Below are 23,449 nucleotides of genomic sequence, written 5' to 3'. Positions count from 1 at the left end.
TGAGTCTTTTCCCCATAGTAATCGATATACATTATTTATTGCTTGTATTTATAATATCCTTATGCTTTGTTTTGCAATTTCGGTAAATTTTTCAGAGTTTTTCAATGTAATAGGAATAATAACGATCTTACATCCTGTCCAGAAATTTCAAATCAAAGAGGAATTTACGATTTCAAAAGAGATTAAAGCATTTGAGTGTAAAAATATAGCAGAAATGAAAGAACTGAATTTTATTAGTCCATATGCTGACAATAAACTTGTCATGTTAATTGGAAAAGGTAGAATTTATGATGTTTTATTTTGTTTTTCAGCAGCTGCCCGAGAATTTACAACTTATTATCATTTCCAGCATGTTTTAGTTACAAGTCAAGGAATTTTCACAGATGATTCTTTTCTCATATTCCCATGGGCCAAGAAAACATATAGTAAATCAAGAATCACTAATTCTCATAGAGAAATCGATCATTTAATACTTGGATCAATTCATTTTGGTCCTTGGGGCCATTTTATAAGTGACTCACCTATGGCAGGTTTACTATACCTTCCAAAAGATATTGTTAAGAAGTCAAAGCTTGCAATAATGGGTAATCAAGGGTATGTTAGAAGAAACTTGGATGAACTTGGATTCCAAGATGTTCCATTACATCATTTATCATGGAGTTTTGAACTCGTCCACAATTTATACGTCTTATCACCCCAAGATCGGCCGAATGGGCAAGTTCATTTCAATTGTGAATTAAGAGATCACATTTTCAAATTATATAATTTATCAGATATTCATTCCTAATTATGGTGTCATTACAAATAGACCATATGGAAGAGCAAGACATGTAACTAATATCCAAGAACTCATAGTTGTTGTAAAAAATCATTTCATGAATATAAGATGGGAGTTTCATGATGATTCACAATTAGGTTCGATAAAATCATGTGTTCAAGTATTGGCAGGAGCAAAATATTTTATAACTCCACCTGGTTCATCTGGATTTAAAGCAATGATGATGAAAGAAAAACAGGAATCTATTTTATAGGATCGAATTTTGAAGATTGGGCAAATATTGGATTTTGCCAATCGTTAGGAATTTGGGCAGTTTATAATAAGAACATGAATCTTGGACATATTGGATCACCAGCTGCAATTGATATTGAATCAAACTTCAAATATATAAAGCTTTTTAATTGAGACAGTTGATAAGCAAAAATGGCCTAGTTATGCAAATGATATTCCTGATTCTGAATTTATGATTGATTTATCTGTTATTAAGAAGATATTAGAAATTGACAACAGAGTTAGATTCTTCATAATTGTAATGTAACAGAATTCTATGAGAAAGTTAAATCTGATCCAAGCCATAATAAATTCTGTGGAGATAATATATATTACTCCGAATTGAATGATTTGTATTAATTAAATACACTTTTGTTGTTAATATAAATTTTTAGGGTTGTACAAACTGGCACGCCTGCTGGCACACCTTTTTTGGCCAGCTGGCACGATTTTTTTAAAAACCACATTAAAAAAGTCACTTTTTGCCCCATCTAATGAGATTTTTTTTTACAATTTTTTTCCCCTTATTTTTCAATTTAGATATGATTTTAAGCTCTCCAAATTGAAGTTTACCTGATGTTTCTTAGTTTTTATGATAATAAAATGTTGCAAAGTTAAGTTTGGATTCAATAAATTTAAGAAAATTTTATTTTACAATGAAATTATAAGAAAGGATATTTTTATCCTATGTCAAAGAGAATACATTTGTAGATCCCGACTTTTGACATGATTGAAAATTCCAAAAAAAATTCAAAATTTAAAAAAAAAATTAAAAAAATATAAATTTCATGTTAAAAAATGATTTTTTGAAATTTTTTTGGAAAAATAGAATGTCATATTTTTATGTTTTATTGCTATTTTTTACGAAATCAATAAAATATTTGTTAATTTGGCTGAGATTATAAATAAATCTTTCTAAATCTTGCAATTGATTGCTAAAATCTGTTTTATGTATTAATTGGCATTGAGATTCGTTATAAAAGAATGCGAATTATTTTGTATGAGTAAACGTATTTTGTAAAATTTCAAATTCTCTTCTCTCATTACTTACCTTAGATCTCTCGGCTTTCAGCTCTCAGATTTCGCTCATAGAACTCAGGTTTTAGTTATGTACTCATAGATGTATCATTACTGCCCGCAGATCTCTCATTACTACCTTACTAACCAGATCTTAACTCTCATTACTACCTTACTAACCAGATCTTAACTCTCATTACTACCTTACTAACCAGATCTTAACTCTCATTACTACCTTACTAACCAGATCTTAACTCTCATTACTACCTTACTAACCAGATCTTAACTCTCATTACTACCTTACTAACCAGATCTTAACTCTCATTACTACCTTACTAACCAGATCTTAACTCTCATTACTACCTTACTAACCAGATCTTAACTCTCATTACTACCTTACTAACCAGATCTTAACTCTCATTACTACCTTACTAACCAGATCTTAACTCTCATTACTACCTTACTAACCAGATCTTAACTCTCATTACTACCTTACTAACCAGATCTTAACTCTCATTACTACCTTACTAACCAGATCTTAACTCTCATTACTACCTTACTAACCAGATCTTAACTCTCATTACTACCTTACTAACCAGATCTTAACTCTCATTACTACCTTACTAACCAGATCTTAACTCTCATTACTACCTTACTAACCAGATCTTAACTCTCATTACTACCTTACTAACCAGATCTTAACTCTCATTACTACCTTACTAACCAGATCTTAACTCTCATTACTACCTTACTAACCAGATCTTAACTCTCATTACTACCTTACTAACCAGATCTTAACTCTCATTACTACCTTACTAACCAGATCTTAACTCTCATTACTACCTTACTAACCAGATCTTAACTCTCATTACTACCTTACTAACCAGATCTTAACTCTCATTACTACCTTACTAACCAGATCTTAACTCTCATTACTACCTTACTAACCAGATCTTAACTCTCATTACTACCTTACTAACCAGATCTTAACTCTCATTACTACCTTACTAACCAGATCTTAACTCTCATTACTACCTTACTAACCAGATCTTAACTCTCATTACTACCTTACTAACCAGATCTTAACTCTCATTACTACCTTACTAACCAGATCTTAACTCTCATTACTACCTTACTAACCAGATCTTAACTCTCATTACTACCTTACTAACCAGATCTTAACTCTCATTACTACCTTACTAACCAGATCTTAACTCTCATTACTACCTTACTAACCAGATCTTAACTCTCATTACTACCTTACTAACCAGATCTTAACTCTCATTACTACCTTACTAACCAGATCTTAACTCTCATTACTACCTTACTAACCAGATCTTAACTCTCATTACTACCTTACTAACCAGATCTTAACTCTCATTACTACCTTACTAACCAGATCTTAACTCTCATTACTACCTTACTAACCAGATCTTAACTCTCATTACTACCTTACTAACCAGATCTTAACTCTCATTACTACCTTACTAACCAGATCTTAACTCTCATTACTACCTTACTAACCAGATCTTAACTCTCATTACTACCTTACTAACCAGATCTTAACTCTCATTACTACCTTACTAACCAGATCTTAACTCTCATTACTACCTTACTAACCAGATCTTAACTCTCATTACTACCTTACTAACCAGATCTTAACTCTCATTACTACCTTACTAACCAGATCTTAACTCTCATTACTACCTTACTAACCAGATCTTAACTCTCATTACTACCTTACTAACCAGATCTTCTTAACTCTCATTATCTACTACCTTACTAACCAGATCTTAACTCTCATTACTACCTTACTAACCAGATCTTAACTCTCATTACTACCTTACTAACCAGATCTTAACTCTCATTACTACCTTACTAACCAGATCTTAACTCTCATTACTACCTTACTAACCAGATCTTAACTCTCATTACTACCTTACTAACCAGATCTTAACTCTCATTACTACCTTACTAACCAGATCTTAACTCTCATTACTACCTTACTAACCAGATCTTAACTCTCATTACTACCTTACTAACCAGATCTTAACTCTCATTACTACCTTACTAACCAGATCTTAACTCTCATTACTACCTTACTAACCAGATCTTAACTCTCATTACTACCTTACTAACCAGATATCTAATTATTTACATATGATTTCTCACATCTCACTCAAGTCTCATTACTTACCCTATCTTTTTAACCTTTTCTGATAATTACTGAAATAACTAAATCCTTTTTTTAGTTTAATTCTGATATTAAATTTTTAAAATCTCTTTAATTTTTTGAACTACGCCTTTAATTTGTAATTGCCGATTTCACAGATTTGAACCATTTAATAAAATAACATTATTCAACTTAATCATATCAAACATGGTAGTTTGATTTTCAGATCTACATTTTAAAAACCTCTTTATTATCCTGAGTTATACTTTTATTATATAATACCTGAGTTCATAACTGAAAACTCTTAATTAGAGTACAATATTCAACTTAATCATAACAAGATTTGTTGAATTTCAAATTTGATTTATATCTTAAAAAAAAAAAAAAAAAAAGGTAGTGGGGCTCCCAGGCACTTCGTGCCTTCTAGCCCTGAGGATGTTTAGTATAAATGAAGTTTATATTCGGAGGGCCTCCAGGCACTTCGTGCCTTCTAGCCCTAAGAATTTTTCCCAAGACCCAAGAGGAGGACCGAACCCCCAGCCGACCAGCCGTCGACTTTTTTGTTGAGATTTCTTCATCGAAATGTTTTGTTGAGATTTCATCGTAAATGTTTTGTCATGAATTTTCATGAATTTTCATGAATTTCATCGTAAATGTTTTGTCATGAATTTTCATGAATTTTCATGAATTTCATCGTAAATGTTTTGTCATGAATTTTCATGAATTTTCATGAATTTCATCGTAAATGTTTTGTCATGAATTTCATGAATTTTCATGAATTTCATCGTAAATGTTTTGTCATGAATTTTCATGAATTTTCATGAATTTCATCGTAAATGTTTTGTCATGAATTTTCATGAATTTTCATGAATTTCATCGTAAATGTTTTGTCATGAATTTTCATGAATTTTCATGAATTTCATCGTAAATGTTTTGTCATGAATTTTCATGAATTTTCATGAATTTCATCGTAAATGTTTTGTTGAGATTTCTTCGTAATGAGCGTAAATCAGACAAAAATATATTTTAGGTAGAAGGTTAGATCTAACCTCTTTTCTAACCTCTTTTCTACCCTCTTGAATTTTCATGAATTTTCATGAATTTTCATGGTTTCTTCGTAAATGTTTTGTTGAGATTTCTTCGTAATGAGCGTAAATCAGACAAAAATATATTTTAGGTGAAGAGGTGAGATGTCACCCGTTTTCTCACCTGTTTTCTCACCTCTTGAATTTTCATGAATTTTCATGAATTTTCATGGTTTCTTCGTAAATGTTTTGTTGAGATTTCATCGAAATGAGCGTAAATCAGACAAAAATATATTTTAGGGTAGAAGGTTAGATCTAACCTCTTTTCTAACCTCTTTTCTACCCTCTTGAATTTTCATGAATTTTCATGAATTTTCATGGTTTCTTCGTAAATGTTTTGTCAAAAACCGTTTTTAACTTCACTTAAAATGCCACGTAAGCTACGTAAGAATATACGTAAGAGGAAGAGAGCATTGAAACATCCAATAGTAAGACTGACACCACAACAACAGTTGCAACAACAAATGCTGAATGACCCCACTATGTTGCAACAAATGTCAAGCAACCCTATGCTTTTAAACCGAGTTTTTGGTGCACAGAGTGGAGGTTTAAGAGCGGCACTTTTAGCGAAAATGGCAGGCTATGGTGGAGCTGCAGACGGAACAGCCTATAACCCTCAAAGTCAAATGAATTGAGTTCACTCAAAAATCAAATAACAGATGTCAAAAAGTCAAACATAGACATACAGAAGCAAATAAGTGAAAACGAAAAGAAACTAGAATATGACAGACACACAAAGAAACTCAATGAGTTAAACGTAGAGAAAAGAAGAAAGAAGAACAACTGAAAGAACTAAGTACAGAGGAATATGCGAAAAAAGTGTCAGAAAAAGCAGCAGAAGTAGCAAAAATGGAACAAGATGTCATAAATTTGAAAAACCATACTACTCAATATAAAGTACTGAAAGATGAAGAGATAAAACAAAAAGCCCTGAAGACATATATGGATAGCGATGAGTATAAAAAAGAAGTTGAAGCAAATGTAAAGGCAGAAAAACTTTTACAGTTGCAAAACCAAACCGTACAGTATGAAAACTTAGCACTAGAAAGTAAAAATAACGACGCAGCCATGCAAAAGGCAATGAAAAGCGCAGAATATATAAAAGCTAACAATGACTGGTTAGATGCCCAAGCCAACGCTAAAGCAGCCCAACTTATAGGGTCAATAAGGACAAAAATACAAGCGGATGAAGACAGTTCAAATGAAGCTTTAATGAATGCTGACTTTAAGAATGCCTTCGAAGCTCTTCATAGTAAGGTGAAACTAGTGAACGACTTCTCATCTGGAAAGAAACTGAAGTCTGAAGGTTTCGACAAAGAGTTAAAAGAAGTAGCACAAAATATGACGAAAATAACAGATGCAGCAACGAGACAGGCAGTTCAAAGTGCCTATGACGCCGTTAGAGCAACTGTTGTGGAAAGTCAAGAAAAAGAGTTACAACAGACCAAAACAGACCTAGTAAATGCTTTCTTAAGAACGAAAAGTCAGGTAGGACATTACGCTGCAGATGGAACATATGTGCCAGCTGGTGGAACTTATATACCACCAAACCCTCCAAGAGAAGCACCTGCACCAGGACTACCTAGAACATTTACATCGTCACATGGACATAGACACAGGCATGCACCAAAACCAACACAACAACCAACACAACAACCACCTCCACAACCAGCACAGCAACCAACAGTTCAAAACCCTGCACAACCAGCACAGCAACCAACAGTTCAAAACCCTGCACAACCAGCACAGCAACCAACAGTTCAAAACCCTGCACAACAACAACCACAAACAGAGCAAGGACATAAAAGAAGTAGAGAACAAGGAAACCAAGAATTCTTAAAAATGCTGAAGGAAGAGTGTGGTTTCCCAGATACTGTTGACTTTAGTGACAGATATAAAGAAGCTATTAGAAAGTTCAAGGATGGAAATACTGACCCGAACCTATTTAGCTTTATGACTCAGCACCAAATGGGATATAATTTCAAACCTGGAAAATACAAGCTCGCTAAGAGATATGATTTAATAGCATATCATCCAAATGACATGAACGAATTTACTCCGAGATATTTGATGTCAGAGCTAAATGACAATTCAACTTTCGTCATGAAACGCGTAAAAAATAGAGACGGAACGAAAGAACAAAGGCTTATGAATGCGGATGACGTAGATAGGGAAATTGTTGAAAACGGTCTCGGAATATATGAAATGCCAGCAGATGAGGTACAAGAAACTCAACAGGAAGAAGTTCAGATACAACCAGACATGGAAGAAATAGTTCAGCAACAACAGCTAGAAGAGCCTGAAGGAAACGAACAAGTCCCTCCTTTGGAAACTAACTTCACAGAACTAGATGAAGATTTGGAACAGCCGAAAAATCTTGACCTTCAACAAGAGTATGCGGAGAATATGGAATCTTTCCAAGAGTCTAAAAAAATTCGGCTGACATGGTAGAAGAATATCGAAAAATGTTCGCCGACATACAAAAGACTCCAACATCAGATGAAAATATTCAGCATAGAATGGAAGTACTGAAAGAAAATGTACGCAAATACAACAACCCTTTTTACTTACGAGCATTTAACGTTCAATCTTCGGATGAACTCGGTGAAAATAAAAGGTTAAATTTCAAGAAAACATATAAAAATGAAACATTGTTTAAAGTTCATTCAGAACCTAACCAATATGGAAACAAACCTACTTTTGTTTCTGCAGACTATGGAACTACAATGAGATGGGGTCATAAAGCTAATCCGGATAGGTGGTTCATAAACTTACAACCACAATTCCAAGAAGTTGTAGACGCAATGGAAGTGAATGGTGAACCAGATATAGCTGGTATTTTCAGCGCGGCTTTAATGCCATTGAAAGATATGAAAGATGCAGATATTTTGGACCAGTATGAAATGAACATGGCTGATGGAAATATAACACCTGACGTTCTAGAACATTTATCTCAAAGAACTACACAGAACCATAGAGATGGTATATTTGGTGAAGAGTTTAGAAAGAAAGTTAGGGAGAGAGAAGGAAGAGAACCTATTGTACATGACCTTGCAAACGAAAGTTTGCAAAATATCATAAAAACTTACTTTGCAGACAATGAACTGAGAAGGGATGAATATTTAAGAAAACTCAAATGGACAGTACCAAATGAAATGTTAGTATTGAAAAACATGTTCCTTGACAAAATAAAACCAACTACAGAAATAAATGACGAAAGACTGAAACATTGGGTAAAAGCTTTCCCATTCACAAAAGATATTGTTGGTAACATGGAAAGAAAACCAGAATGGCTACAAAAACATATATTTGGAAACGAGCTTATTCCATATGGACAAGCTCTGTTTGAAGAGCTTGAACCGGAAACTCAGGAAAGAGTCATGCAAACAATACGCGAAGACTCAAATACAAACTATGACAAAATCTTTCTAGGATATAGGTTACCTGAGATGGGCGACCAGAGCCCAAAGGCAAAAAGGACATGGGAAATTTACAACATACTAGGTGAACATGAGGCAAAGATGCAACAACTTGAAGCAGAGGGCAAGTTACCAAAAGCGACACCAAAGAAGAAGAGAAGAGTTGGAGAAAGTAGTGAAGAAGTAACTTCATCTAGTGAAAGTAGTGGCAATGAAGGAAAAAGAAGAGTTAAAAACTCAGCCAGGAAGAAAGTAAAGCTTGGTCCACGTGGGTTCTATTATGACATATAAATCCAACTATTCTATATTTTTACCCATATGAAATGTACGCCGCTCAGAATATAACGCCAACAGTTTTGGATGCCATGAATGGAAATGTTTCCGAATGGTATAACGAATGCGACAATGCCATTAGAAGGTCAGAAATAGTTCCTGGAACTTACGAATATACAACTGCTGTTTCTTATGGAAATGTAGGTGAGTTTGGTGAAGGTTCTTCAACAACAGTAGATATTGCATGCGACAGGTTTCACATTATTTCTATTGACAACTCATTCTTATACGTGGAACAAGACATTGAAATAAAACCTTCTGCCAAGTTGTCTGACAAGAAAGGTTGCAATGGAATTTTCTATGTCGGATACCAATATGCTCCAGAAGTTTTCATGGGATATAAGATATATTCTAACTCTGACTTAGTTCAAACAGTAACATGGGCAAACTATGAATGGTTCGCTTTGAGAAACTCAGTACAACCACAAGCTAGAGAACAAACAGACCAGTATGCAACTATTGAGAAAATAAGAAGACTTGACCCTAACGTTCCAGGAGTTTATGTTAACCTTCTTTCAGATGGAAATGCTGTCACTAAAGTAAAACTGAAACTTAGAGTTCCTTTGTCATCTTTCCTCATCTTCAGGTTTTTAAGATACTTGCCAAACTGGGCAGGAAAAATTTCTATTGAACTTACTCCAAGCAAAAATAACTTAGTCATTGCACCAACACAAGACCCATTCACTCTTACAGAAGTAGTGGGAACAAATAAAACGTCATTCGCCGACTTTTGCAAAGACAAAGTTGACTTAGACTTTGGTTTCTCAAACCTCAACACTGAAGTAAACTATTATTTCAATGCTGCTGGAACTGCTTGGGACCCAGTTAAGTTCACATGCGAAAAATTTGAATGCAAGAGAATAGAAAGCAGACTTGCAGTCTATATGTTGGACCCAGATATTTCAAATGCTTTAGCTGCCAAATATATTGCAGTTCCACTTATGTTCCCTATACACCAAATATCTGTCAAAGACTTTGCAGGTGAAGTTGGAAACCAAAGTGCTGACCCAGGTGCAAGAACAGATATTGCCTTAACAACTGCAATGAAACATGCAGATACTATGTTTGTTCTTTTCAGACGAACTATAAATGACTATTCTTGTTTCTACAACCCCGGTATTAAATATCATATAAACATAGATGGCAAATATTATCCAAGAGAAGAATATTCTACAGTTGAGGATATGAGGTCATACAACTTGACATTAGATGCTATGAACTTTAACAACAACTTCACAACAACCATTAACCCTGAAATGCAAAGTTCTATTATGCCATATGTGAAAGTATGGACTCATACAGGAGGTCAAAAAACTCAATATACAAATGGAGACCGTTCAAACTTTTGGCTTGGCATTCCATTTGCTGACTCAGAAGACTTTATGGGTGGTATTTCAACTGTTGGTACTGTACAAATACAATATACTGGTGACAGAGACGGTCCAGATGAATTGAGAGCAAAGAAGTTTACAAAACCAATAGCACTTTTCACGGAAGATGCTCTTTTGAAGATTCGTTCGATGAAACCTGCTGGGGCTCCTCAGATTGGCATAACGACAGCTTCCATCGAGCAGATTTTGGCAGCAGGTCAGTAAGTTGTTCTTGAACTGACTTCTCTCCGTCAAATATTGACAGTACGCCAGTTTTGACATAAAATTGTATTATAAACTTACCTTTAGAAATATCTGTAAGTTTTGTTGTTATATTTTTGTCTGCTTCAAGAACTTTCACCATTTCAGTTATACCAACTTTCTTTGCTTTATGAAAATATTTTGGTTCAGCAAAGACTGCTATTCTATAACATTTTCCATTGTTTGTGTAAAGAACTATTCTGTCAATGTATTTGTATTGTTTGTGAGTATAAACTTTGTTCTGCTTCAATTCAATAAGATATCCGAATACGTCCATCTTTTTATTCTAAGTAAAATGTCATTTCCGAAAAATAGAAGCGTAAGTGTTTCAAAAGGTTTAATGGCGGTGGCAGATGTGAAGTTAAATTCACCAACTCAAACAAACAGTCAAAGTGTTGTTGTCAATGTCAAAGAAAGAGATGTTGAAGTGGGGAAACCATACGAAGACCAAGATGGTATAACAATTGTTCCTGTAAAAGAACAACCAACATACCCTGAAGTTAGCAGAGACTTAAGTTCTGTTGCAGATATTCGAAATGACTACATGCAACTTAAAGACAAACTTAAAACTCAGGAGAAGATTTGTCAAGCTTTAGGTATAATGTTAAACTTGGTCGAACACAACCCTGTAAAGTGAACTCATATGTCATTGCACCTCATGAAGTTTTGAAAGAACTATTGAAACTTTTGACAGAGGCAGACGATATAAACATCAAAGAAATAGAACCCGACGTTTAGTTGCTGTGGTGTTTCATATAATGTCATTGACAAGATATACGTTATGAAAGGAGGTGAAACGTTGAACTTAAAATATAGTTTCCCAGACGTTATAAAAATATTTGACGACCACAACATTTCATTAAAATTTATTTGCTAAGTAAAATGGCAGAAGACATAGTGGTTTATACTATTACGACTAAAAACCCTGAGTCATATAATTCTATAACAACAAACTTACAAAGTCTCAAGGACGATATTGTAAACTAACCTTAAACACAATGACGACTAAAGCCTGTTTTGCTCTTTTGACACCAGAAGATTTATTGTTGTGAATGGTAAAAAATACTCCTTTGAAGATACTTACTCAGATATACCACCAACAGGTTTTGTTGACTTATTTAATACTTTAAGGACGAGTGTAACATGTGCTGCAACTAGAGCAGGTTTCATTATGTTTGGATGTCCGACTGAGTTTACTATAAACAATATGAGCTATAATACAAAACTTATATCTGGTTTTTACTACCAACAATTTCCTATAACAGGAAAAGGTGTCATACAAGGTTTGTCTATTCCATTGACTTTAAGCACACCAATCTTATATATTGTTTCAAACTTAGGTTCAAAGTGCTATTCGAATGTCGACAGAAACTATTATGACCAAAAGATACTTATGCGTATAAACAATACTTTCTCTGCTGGTTTGCCTATTGTTCATTCGAATGCAGAATTTCAACCTTAGTGAACTCAAACACTTTGGCAAGTATAACGTTGACATTAGTTGACGCAAACTTTGTTCCTGTAAAACTTTTATGTCCTATGTATTTGTCAATGACGGCAGAAGTTTCGAATTGGAAGATGCAACTGGTGTGAAAGTATTGTACTACAAGAACAACTTCAACAAAAATAGCTCAAGAACAACAAATGGAACAAATGCAACAACAAGTCAAGAATAAAAAAAATATTTTTTTTATTTTTATAAAAATGTACAGAATAGATGTTTCAGATTTTTATGACTTCCAAACATTCAGAAATATGTGTCCATTTCGAGACTATAACAAAGCAGTCGAGAATTTGAAACGTTTAGTCATTTATGTTGACTCTGCCCCAGAATGTTATGTCATGAAAGAATGGGATGTTGTCTTTAACAAACCAAGAGCAACAATAGTTTCAGAACAAGAATGTAGACAGAAACTTAAGAAAATAAAAGTTGTACAAGTTGGCATGAAGATGTTAGATGCTTGGGATATTTTATTGTCAAAGTTAGAAGATTTTTCAGTTCGTGGTATAAAGTTCTATACACCTTCTCCAAACTTCTATTCTATCTTCACTGGATATAAATACGAACAAGTAGAATGGAAAGAAAATGTTATAGAAGCTTGGTTAGACCATGTCAAAGAAATTATATGCAATGGAAACGAAAGAGTCTATGAGTATATCTTATGTTGGTTTGCAAACATCTTACAACATCCAAGTGCTAAAAATGAAACTGCTCTCATTATAATTGGAAAACAAGGAACAGGTAAGAACACATTCTTTACAGATATTTTGTGCAAACTGTTAGAAGGTTATTCGAACCCGAATATGACAAACTTAGAAAACATCTGCGGTAAATTTAACTCTTCAATAGAGAATATGAAACTTATAGTATGTAACGAACTTCAAAGTATAGATACAACAAAAGTTTGAACTCAGATGCTTTGAAGAGTCTTATAACAGACAAAGTTGGAGTTGTTGAAAGAAAATATAAAGACCAAAGAGTTTGTGAAAATGTTGCAAATTTCATTATGGTTTCAAACAATGCTGTTCCGATGAAGTTAGAAAGTTCTGACAGAAGATATGTAGTTGTCAGAACGTCAGAAGCTCATATGCAAGATACAGAATATTTTGACGACTTAGCAGAAACTTTGACATCTGACTTTTACAACCACTTGTTCTCATATTTCATGACATTAGATATTTCAAAGTTCATCCAAGACAAATTCCACATACCGAAGAGAGACAAACATTGTTAGAAGCAAAACAAGAGTGTATATGAACTGTTCATAGATGAAACTGACTTTGAGTGTTTAGATGAAAGGTCATTGTACGATTCGTATAAACAATATTGTCAAGAGTATGGTTATATGACAGCGTCTAAACGAACATTCTTGGCAAATGTCAAAAGTCTTTTAGATGTTCAGAATGGTGTATATACAAAAGAAAAATTTTCTGAGTAAATTTTTAAAAAAAAATATTTTTTTTTATCCGATAGAAAAGATGACAAAATTCATCTCAGTCAACAAGTACATGTCAGGACTTAAAGAAGAACTAGACCATTCACATATTTGAATGTTTACTTCTACCATTTTTGAAAAGTCTTCATTCAGCAAAGTTTGGAACATCGAACCAGTTAAGTTTGCTATTGTGACTAAAAATGGTGCGAAATTTGAAGACTTAGACATAGAAGGTTTGTTAGCAGTCAAAGAAAGTTTTGACAGAAGGTTTCTCAAAACTCGAAGAAGGTAAAGCATACAAACTTGTTATACCTTATGAACAAAGAAAGCAGACGACTATGAATATTATATGAGTCTAAAGTTGTAGAAGTTCAAGGTAAATTGGGTAAAAAGATTTTAGAGTCTAAGCCAGTGTTTACTCCTAAAGAGGAAGAGAACATTGACATTGACCCAGAAATGTTCTAAAATAAAATTTTATTTTTACATGTCAAATTTCTTCTTCTCTGGCTCTGGTTCAGGTTCTTTCTTCTCTTCTTCTACTTTCTTTTCTTCTTTTCTCTCTTCTTCTTTTCTGGTGGAGTTATGTCAAACTTCTCAGAACCATATTTTTGTAAAAAGTTCTTTGTCCTTTAATAGCTCTTCTATTCTGTTTTCTATTTCATCTTCAAGAACAGCGCATGTGTCTTCTTTGCATTCTAAGAACTTTTGTTGGACTTCATCTCTCCAAGAGGCGTCATCTCTTCAACAAGTCTGTCATTGACAAATTTTAAGACTGCTCTGCTTAATGTTTTATGGTTCTTGTCATATTCCCAGAAACAGAACTTTAGAACAAATTCACCTTTCTTGTTTACACTATGTAAGATTTTATGGTCTACAGATGTTTTGCTGTCAAAAAGCTTGTCTCGAATATAGATTAGCGAAATCGCTAGACATTTTCTAAAAGATAAAAATTTTAATTTTTCTAAAAATATGTTTAGAAAAAAAGTTTGCTACATTGACAAGAAATTTGAGAATGTTTTTAAACAAGAACAAGAGGAAGTTAGAAAATGCTCAGATAAAACCTATACATGACAAGTTCTTATTTGCTCAGAATGGTATAACAGGTCTAATTGCACCGCCTGGGTCGGGTAAGACTTTCACTTATCTTAAAATGGCTGCACAACAACAAGAACTAGATGAGAAGAACCCATTCTATGAGTTAGTTGTTATTGTAGTACTTCTGGTCAATTTGACCAAACCGTCAATTCGTTCAAAGATATTATTAAAAAAGTCTAAGTTAGTATGTATAAAAGACTCTGAGTTGTTAGATTGGATAAAGAATACCAAAGAAGAGTTTTGAAGTACAATGCTATAAATGAGTATATAAAATTCGAAGTTTAAAGACCCAAATGAGGAAATGCAGAGAATATTAGAGAAGAAACACTTCAGAAACAAACAGAAAGAGATAGAATACATTTCGAAGAAATTGCAATCTTACGATTGGAAGACATACCCTCATAGATGTCTTCTTATTTTAGATGATTTCGCCTCTCATCCTTTGTTAAAGAACAGAGAACAAGACATGTGTCGAATTCTTAAGAAGCTCAGACACTTTAACATCTCAGTTGTCATTTGTGTACAGACAGCAAAGAGTTTAAGTAAGGATGTAAAGAGAATACTTTACTGACATTGTACTTTTCCCGGATTGTCCGAAGACGATTTCATGGAACTTATGAAAGAGTCCATGGCAGGTAAGTTTGACAGACATGAACTATGGGAGAAGTACAAAGTCATACAAGACCCTCATACTTCTTTCAGAATTCATATCTACGCAAACAAAGTTCAAATTGTAAAAGTCAAGCTTGAAAAATAAAGAGTTCATTTACTCTGCTTGTTTGAAGTTGTCAAAATACTCTGTTATTTTTTTCCTTTAACAATGGCAAATCTTCTTTGAAGGTAAGTATTGTACAACCTTTCATATCATAGTGTGTTTGAGGTAACGTATCTTGAACTATTTGTTTCACATCTTCATTTGGGGTCATTGAAATCGGTAAGTTTTCGCGATAGAACCAATTTCTGTCAGATTTGTAAATCTTAGCAAGGTCGTAAAAGCTTTTGTTGTTTCTTCTGACTAAATGCAACATAACCATATCTCTGTCTTCTTCATTTTCCATCTCTTCAGTATAAATCATATACTTATAGTTCTTTTCCTTTCCTTTTGGTACCGAACGTGGTATTCTTTTCTGTATGTTTTTGTCTTCTTTCATCATATCTTCTCTCTGCTTTGTACAAAGTTCGTCAAGTAGCATAAGTATGTAGATTGCATAACGAGGTGAAGCCCACATTGCTATTGAACTAACTAGGAACTTATGAACATATATACCTTTTAGATGTGATGGTAAGTTTTGTCTGTCTTGGTACATCTTTTTAAGTTCTACATGTTCGAACTCACTGAGGAGTTCATGAGTGCTATTTAATTCAAACCAATCGTCTGTATGTTTGGTATCTGGTGCAAAACATGCTGTCAAAATACTTTGCATTTGGTACATGTCATCTTTGACCGAACGAATGAGACGTAACTGTTTGTTATACTGTATGTACTCATATTCTTCATTTATGGCTTCATGAACGATAGCAGTTGTTGTGTTCTCTGTTGTTGACATATCTGTCTTTACATACAAAATAAAAAAAATATTTTATAAAAAACTAGCGTTATTTCCTGACTTTCACAAAAGACCAAAAATAAACGCTTTACATGTATTTTTCAGCAACTTCGTCAAATAATTTTATAGCTTTATCTATCTCATCTACTTCAAACGTTTCTTTACCTTTCGTGGGAGCACCATACATTTTCTCAAACTTTTCAAGTAGTTCTGTTTCAGCAGCTCTCATATCGTTAACAAACACAACCTTGACTCTATTGACTGTACTGTCATATCTTTGAGTTATATTATATGTTCTTCCTATCTTATATCTCTTTGTATTGAAGTCCTTCGGTTTCTGAACGATGTAAAGTAAGCCTTCACTGCAACGTTCCGTATCGAATGAACCATATGTTATGAAGTTATATCCAACAACTGGGTCTAACCATAACAAAACTATTGGTATAAGACTTTTGTCTATAAGATATGCTGTAGTTCCATAGAATCTTACCGATATCATAAGCTCAGGATTTCTTGTCAAAATTTTCTGAGTTGAAGCAATTCCAACCCAATGGTATGTTTTCTTTCCAGATGGAGATAAAATGTCTGACAAAGAATATTTGTTGTATTTCTTTGAGTATCTTACGTTTAAATCACCTATTCTAACCATTTTGGTGTCATTGTCTATCTTTCTAACTGTTTCAAACTCAACCTTTGTCATTTTCTGTTTCTTACATACAAGATAAAAAATATTTTTTTAAAAAAACTAACGTTATTTTTTTATTTTGTATAAAAGATATGATTTCAGGGATTTTTTTTACGAAGTGTCAAAGTTCACTTGGTAAAGAATAACAGTTATATAATGAAATTTGGTCATTTTTTTACGATTTTCATGAGTTTTAGGCGACTACGTTTTTGTCCGTACTCGCTGTTTTTCACGATTTTCATGAGTTTTAGGCGACCCTCGAAAAACCTAGGGTCGCTGTTCTTCACGATTTTCATAGAGTTTTGGCGACTACGTTTTTGTCCCTACTCGCTGTTCTTCACTGTTTTCAGAAAAAAGTCTGTCTCGCTGTTCTTCGCTCAAAAGTTCTTGTGTGCTTTGGTTTTTGAACCAATGTCTGTATGTTTGGTTTCTGAACGATGTAAAGTAAGCCTTCACTGCAACTGCATTTACTAATAGTCTATGTACATACCAACCTCTTAAATTTATTGGCAAATTTTTACGATTTTCGTACGGAATCTCTATCCTCGGTTTTTCGAGGGTAGCAAACATATGAGGAAATTCATGAAATTTGGTCATTTTTTTACGATTTTCATGAGTTTTAGGCGAGTAAGATTTTGTCCCTACTCGCTGTTCTTCACTGTTTTCATGAGTTTTGGCGACCCCGAAAAAAGTCTGGGTCGCTGTTCTTCACGATTTTCATAGAGTTTTAGGCGACCCCGAAAAAAGTCTGGGTCGCTGTTCTTCACTGTTTTCATACGGAATCTCTACCCGCGGTTTTTCGAGGGTCGCAAACATATGAGGAAATTCATGAAATTTGGTCATTTTTTTCAGCAAAAATATATTTTAGGGTAGAAGGTTAGATCTAACCTCTTTTCTAACCTCTTTTCTACCCTCTTGAATTTGTCATGAATTTTCATGAATTTTCATGAATTTTCATGATTTCATCGTAAATGTTTTGTCAAGACTTCTTCGTAATGAGCGTAAATCAGACAAAAATATATTTTAGGGTAGAAGGTTAGATCTAACCTCTTTTCTAACCTCTTTTCTACCCCAGTTATTTTATAAGCGTTTTACATGGTAAACGTTATGAATTCGTGAGACTCTAAACAATTTTGTAGCTTCTATTTCTTCTGTCAGTATGTCAAAAGTTTTCACAATGCCGAAAGTTTCTTTATATTTCTTCTTGACATCTGAAAGAAGGAAATCGTCAGCTGTTGGATAGTTTTTGTTCAGAAATGTCAACATGTCCATTTTATCTTCTGCTGGTTTCTCTGCTTCTTTCTTTAAGTCAGCATAGTCGTTTCTCATTCTTTCTATCTCTTTGACAGAATAGTTATATTTCCTTATTGCTGCTTTACATTTTGAACATTGCGGGTTCATTTTTGCGTTATATTCTGAAACCTTACCTGCTAGTATGACTAAGGCGTCAATGGTTTTCTTTAACTCAAAAGTTGCTGGTTTTATTTTGTTCGTTCCATATTTTACCTCTTCTATCTTTATCTCTTATCTGCCATACACATTCAGCAACTAACGAAACAAAGTTGTCGTAGGTCTTAAACTCCCCAGATTTATATATGTCAGAAACATTCTTATATACCATGTCGCAATCTTTGTCCATGACTTTGTGGTTGCAATGAAATCAAGAAACTCATAGTTTACCTTTCGTATGAACTTCTTTATTTCTACTGATCAGTCTCAGTCCGACTTCTATTTCATCGAATTCAGGAATAGTTAGTTTTTGTTGTTGGATTTCAGGAAGTTTAGGTAGATGGTCAATAATATCCTGCATGTCGTAAAGATACTGTTCATTTTGTTCATCTTTCGCACAACAGTCCAAAGTACTTGTTAAAAGTTCTTGCTTTATCTTCTGGATTTCTGTTTCGAAAGTATATGAAGAAGGAATGAAGTTTTTCATCTCTACTAACATAGATGTTGGATTCATAACTAACGAGTTTGGTGCTGTAGTTGTTTGAATTGCTGTTGTGCCGATTGTTGACATTTCTGTTCTTTTATACAAAATAAAAAAATAAATAAAAATAAAACTAATTTTATTTTTTATTTCGGGAAAATTCATGAAAATTCAAGAGGTTAGAAAAGAGGTTAGATCTAACCTTCTACCCTAAAATATATTTTTGTCTGATTTACGCTCATTGACGATGAAGAAGTCATGAAAATTCAAGAGGGTAGAAAAGAGGTTAGAAAACAGGTTAGATCTAACCTTCTACCCTAAATTATATTTTTGGTGTAAATTTCATGAGTTTTCGAGAGTTTTCTACGATGTTAGAAAAGAGGTTAGAAAACAGGTTAGATCTAACCTTCTACCCTAAAATATATTTTTGCTGAATTCAATAAAAATAAATGGTTCATTTACCACAATATTTTTGTACAAAACGACCCCAAACTTTTAACTTCTTTGCTGCAGCTTCTAATGCTATCTTAGCGAGTTCATAATTTTTCCAACTGCTATACAATATTTTGGAGAAGCCCACATTGCTATATAGTTTACGAGTCTTGGGTCTACATACATTCCTCTAACCTGTTTGATTTCATCCGGAATTCCTGCATGAATTTTGTATAAAAAGCAACCCGCTGTTTTTCGCGGGTTGGTATATTCTTCACAAAATGCTTGTTTTGAGGTCGAGCCACTTTTGGCTCCACCGTATTCTTTCAACCAAAATATATTTTTGTCGAATTCAGCACAAAATTCATGAAAATTCATGAGGTTAGAAAAGAGGTTAGAAAAGAGGTTAGATCTAACCTTCTACCCTAAATTATATTTTTGGGTCATTTACGCTCATTCCGATGAAGAAGTCTTGACAAAACATATACGTTCATGTTTGACAAAACATATACGAAGAAATTCATGAAAATTCATGAAAATTCATGAAAATTCATGAAAATTCAAGAGGGTAGAAAAGAGGTTAGAAAAGAGGTTAGATCTAACCTTCTACCCTAAATTATATTTTTGGGTCATTTACGCTCATTACGATGAAGAAGTCTTGACAAAACATATACGAAGAAATTCATGAAAATTCATGAAAATTCATGAAAATTCATGAAAATTCAAGAGGGTAGAAAAGAGGTTAGAAAAGAGGTTAGATCTAACCTTCTACCCTAAATTATATTTTTGGGTCATTTACGCTCATTACGATGAAGAAGTCTTGACAAAACATATACGAAGAAATTCATGAAAATTCATGAAAATTCATGAAAATTCATGAAAATTCATGAGGGTAGAAAAGAGGTTAGAAAAGAGGTTAGATCTAACCTTCTACCCTAAATTATATTTTTGGGTCATTTACACTCATTACGATGAAGAAGTCTTGACAAAACATTTACGCTCATTACGATGAAGAAGTCTTGACAAAACATATACGAAGAAATTCATGAAAATTCATGAAAATTCATGAAAATTCATGAAAATTCAACGGGTGAGAAAAGAGGTGAAAAAAGAGGTGAGATCGCACCACTTCACCTAAAATATATTTTTCAATACTTTTTCAGCACTTTTCCGTAGTTATATATGAAAGACAATTCGAGATAAAAGTCATAGTACAATGGTATAATATGCTGCACACCATTTGTTGTGAACCAAACTTGAAAGTCAGAGAAACTGTTACTAGGTGGTTCGTAGAATTTAGAAGCAAAGTCATAAAAGTCCTTACCAATACAAAGAAAACTGTTGTTGCTTGAACTGAAACTTGCATGACACATAACATTTTGAGGGTCAAACACGTTTCTATAAACCATCAAATCTGCTGGTGGAAGTATAAATTTAAAAGGACCGTCAGGTGGTAATGGTTCGTTCTGGTTTAGTAACCGAAGAAATTGTGCCCAAGAACGTTTGTCTACTTCCCAAAATAAAAACTCTGTATCTCTTGGAGGGTTAATTTCAATCTTTTGAAATGAAACGGTGGAGTTCATCTTATCGTATTCTAGTTTTAGATAGTACGTTCCATTTAGTAAAGAGTCGTATTTTTCTTGAAATTCCCAATAATATTTGTTTATTTGAGTTTGAAAGTCATTTAGAGTTTTTTCAAGACTTTCGTCTGAACGAACTGTAAAGATTCTCATTTCGTCAAATTTTTCTATTAGACCATCAGAACCTTTATACTGACCGTGAAAATATACTGCAAACATAAACGCGTTAGTTCTATTTGAAAACAAAACTCTTCTAAATCCTATTGCCTTTGCATCTGAAGGACTTTGAAGCCAACGAATTGGATAGTCAAACCTGTATGAACGGGATGAAATTTCTTCATCTGATATATTCCTACCAGCATTTGTAAAGATATAGTCTAACGGTTTTGTATCTGCTACTTTTGTTCTTTGTTTTTCAACCTGAAGCATTTAATATATGTAAAAAAATATTTTTTTTAAAATGGTATGCCATTTCATATTTCTCATCTAACAAACATGTTGTCTGACTGCTTGACGGTTAGGTTGGTATCGTTCGAACTTGACACTTGCAATTCCTTCAATTGCATTCAAAATGTCTGAGTCGGAGTCAACCATTTGTTCTCTCTTTGTAGTCTTGAAAGCGTCAAGAAGTTTTGCGGCTGTTTGTTCATTGCCATATGCATAGTATATGTGACCATCCAAATCTGTTACGGTTAGTCTGAGATTGTGTCCTTTCTTATTTCCGTCTTGAATTGCAGCAAGTACACCCATGAAGCCTTCTTTGTTCTTTCCTTCGTCAAAGTTTACTGTAAAGGTTCGACCAGATGTAATTTGACTTCTAACTTCACGGTACTTCTCATATGCATATCTTGTTCTTTCCATGGGAACATGTGCGGCTTCACCTTTTCCTTTTTTCCTTCTCAAAGGATGCAATTGTTCGTCATGTTTCCAGTAGAATCTGGCAAAGCCGTCGTGTCCTTCAACTTGAGGTTCACTAACATCGAAAGGCATGTCCATAAGACGTTCTTCTTCTAACCTCTCTAGTCTGTTTGGATAATTTGCACGTGCTGTTTCCAAATCCATTTCGTAGCGAAGACCAGACAATTTGTCATAGACTTTTATGGGTCTTCCCTTCCTATATTTAAAATTCTTCGAAACTCTCCAACCATAACTTTGCAACTCTGCTTTTATTCTAGCAGACCTTCTATCCATTCTATATAGAGGCATTTTTATAAAAATAAAAAAATATTTTTTTTCTTTACTTTACATAGCCACCTGCTACTAGAAGTCTTTGACGCCAACCCATACCAGCCAATGAAGGTTGACTTGGTTTAGTTTCCAAACTAAACTTTGGTTTTGGTTTATCTTCAGTTTTTGGTTTTTCTTCTTCTATCGGTTTTTCGTCACTTTTCGGTTCCTCTGACTTTACCTCACCTGCAGGAACAGTTGTGTCGTCAACATCTTCATAAATATCATATGCCATTTGTTTTTGTTTTCCTTTCAACTTTTTGTGTTTGTTGTAAAGTTTAGAATATTTCGACTCTAAGTCAATGAGATGTTCTATAATGAACTGTTGGTCAGTGAAGTAAACTTTTCCATCTGTTGTCTCGAAAGCTCCTCCAGACTTCAATATTTTATTTGTGAGAGTCTGTTTCTTTTTTGAGATACTAGCCGTTCCATTTCTATGAAAAGTGACTTTATAGTTAGGATTTGAGTTACCAGACCTGGCATTTTCTATTATTGAATTTTTCTCTTCATCTGTAAGTTCTTTGACAGGTTTTGACAATGGTTCTGAACTTTTTGTTTGTGGTGTCAAATCTACCGTTTCAACTTCTTCGGTCATTTCATCTCAGTAAAAAATTTTAGTTTGGTTTGTTTTCAACTGGTTGTTGTTGTTTTTTAAGTCGGTCTAAAACTTCCTGAGGTATAGGAAGAACTTGACAAACACGTGGTTGTGTAACTGCTGGAAGTCGACAAATCCATCTTGAACCCATTTGTCTCAAAGCTATATTGTTCATTTCATCTCAGTAAAAAATTTTACATTCCCCACGTTTGAGGCGGTTGAGGTTGGTTATTGTTTACCCACTGTTGTGCATGGTTATATCCTCTGTTAAAGAATCTTTCACCTTGGTCCATATAGTGTCCTGCTTGGTTATAGTAGTCATTTGCTTTGTTATAATAGTTTCCTGCTTGTCTTCCTACATTGTCCATCCATCCTTGAACTTTTCCTCTTGTTTCAGGATTTGGAATAAGATTTGTTGCATCTCGTGCTACATCCCAACCTTTCTGTACAGTTTGTATAATAGGTTGTGCTTTCTCTTTAAGTATACCTAATGTACTCAAAATCTTCCTTCCAACTCCAAATACACCTCTGGCTATTGTTCCCACTGCGGGCAAAAATCTGGATGCAACTCCTGCTAATGCGCCAAATAAACCCATTTCTTATAGGGTAAAAAATGACGAATCCAAACAAGGACCCCTATGTTTCTAAAGCGACAAAGAAAGCACTCATGATAAAAATCTTTAGTTCAACACCAAATGCTTGGTTTATGGATATCT

The 23,449-nt window shown here is 33.8% G+C and overlaps 9 protein-coding genes and 3 pseudogenes across 12 annotated transcripts, besides 1 other annotated feature; 4 read left to right on the top strand and 8 right to left on the bottom strand.

Moving 5' to 3' along the window:
- Positions 1 to 4,611: 4,611 nt before the first annotated feature.
- Positions 4,612 to 23,449: part of a mobile genetic element that runs on past the window's edge.
- TVAGG3_0425800 lies at positions 5,692 to 6,327 on the top strand (annotated as a pseudogene). The gene has a single exon. A coding segment is annotated over exon 1 (636 nt).
- TVAGG3_0425790 (protein of unknown function, DUF4106 family) lies at positions 7,166 to 7,752 on the top strand (the record flags this gene model as incomplete). Its single annotated transcript, XM_051233582.1, has 1 exon — positions 7,166 to 7,752. A coding segment is annotated over one exon (587 nt), but the record flags the coding sequence as incomplete, so codon positions are not given.
- Positions 10,260 to 10,670, top strand: TVAGG3_0425780 (protein of unknown function, DUF4106 family; the record flags this gene model as incomplete). The annotated part of the gene is made up of 1 exon (XM_051233581.1): positions 10,260 to 10,670. The coding sequence occupies one exon, from the start codon at positions 10,260 to 10,262 to the stop codon at positions 10,668 to 10,670; it is 411 nt and encodes a 136-aa protein (XP_051103311.1).
- TVAGG3_0425770 lies at positions 12,411 to 13,454 on the top strand (annotated as a pseudogene). Its single transcript has one exon. A coding segment is annotated over exon 1 (1,044 nt).
- Positions 15,646 to 16,284, bottom strand: TVAGG3_0425760 (KilA, N-terminal/APSES-type HTH, DNA-binding family; the record flags this gene model as incomplete). Its single annotated transcript, XM_051233580.1, has 1 exon — positions 15,646 to 16,284. A coding segment is annotated over one exon (639 nt), but the record flags the coding sequence as incomplete, so codon positions are not given.
- On the bottom strand, positions 16,505 to 16,984 carry TVAGG3_0425750 (organellar and viral DNA polymerase type B; the record flags this gene model as incomplete). Its single annotated transcript, XM_051233579.1, has 1 exon — positions 16,505 to 16,984. A coding segment is annotated over one exon (480 nt), but the record flags the coding sequence as incomplete, so codon positions are not given.
- On the bottom strand, positions 18,531 to 18,989 carry TVAGG3_0425740 (annotated as a pseudogene). Its single transcript has one exon. A coding segment is annotated over exon 1 (459 nt).
- On the bottom strand, positions 20,480 to 21,340 carry TVAGG3_0425730 (uncharacterized protein; the record flags this gene model as incomplete). Its single annotated transcript, XM_051233578.1, has 1 exon — positions 20,480 to 21,340. One exon carries the CDS (start codon positions 21,338 to 21,340, stop codon positions 20,480 to 20,482), a length of 861 nt encoding a protein of 286 aa, XP_051103308.1.
- TVAGG3_0425720 (uncharacterized protein) lies at positions 21,398 to 22,102 on the bottom strand (the record flags this gene model as incomplete). The annotated part of the gene is made up of 1 exon (XM_051233577.1): positions 21,398 to 22,102. One exon carries the CDS (start codon positions 22,100 to 22,102, stop codon positions 21,398 to 21,400), a length of 705 nt encoding a protein of 234 aa, XP_051103307.1.
- Positions 22,149 to 22,733, bottom strand: TVAGG3_0425710 (phage tail repeat-like family; the record flags this gene model as incomplete). Its single annotated transcript, XM_051233576.1, has 1 exon — positions 22,149 to 22,733. The coding sequence occupies one exon, from the start codon at positions 22,731 to 22,733 to the stop codon at positions 22,149 to 22,151; it is 585 nt and encodes a 194-aa protein (XP_051103306.1).
- On the bottom strand, positions 22,753 to 22,908 carry TVAGG3_0425700 (uncharacterized protein; the record flags this gene model as incomplete). Its single annotated transcript, XM_051233575.1, has 1 exon — positions 22,753 to 22,908. The coding sequence occupies one exon, from the start codon at positions 22,906 to 22,908 to the stop codon at positions 22,753 to 22,755; it is 156 nt and encodes a 51-aa protein (XP_051103305.1).
- TVAGG3_0425690 (uncharacterized protein) lies at positions 22,928 to 23,329 on the bottom strand (the record flags this gene model as incomplete). Its single annotated transcript, XM_051233574.1, has 1 exon — positions 22,928 to 23,329. The coding sequence occupies one exon, from the start codon at positions 23,327 to 23,329 to the stop codon at positions 22,928 to 22,930; it is 402 nt and encodes a 133-aa protein (XP_051103304.1).

Source organism: Trichomonas vaginalis, chromosome V (genome assembly GCF_026262505.1).
Source record: "Trichomonas vaginalis G3 chromosome V, whole genome shotgun sequence".
NCBI classification, from domain to species: domain Eukaryota; phylum Parabasalia; order Trichomonadida; family Trichomonadidae; genus Trichomonas; species Trichomonas vaginalis.
The sequence above is the reverse complement of the archived record's forward strand: the minus strand, read 5'-3'. Positions and strand labels throughout refer to the sequence as shown.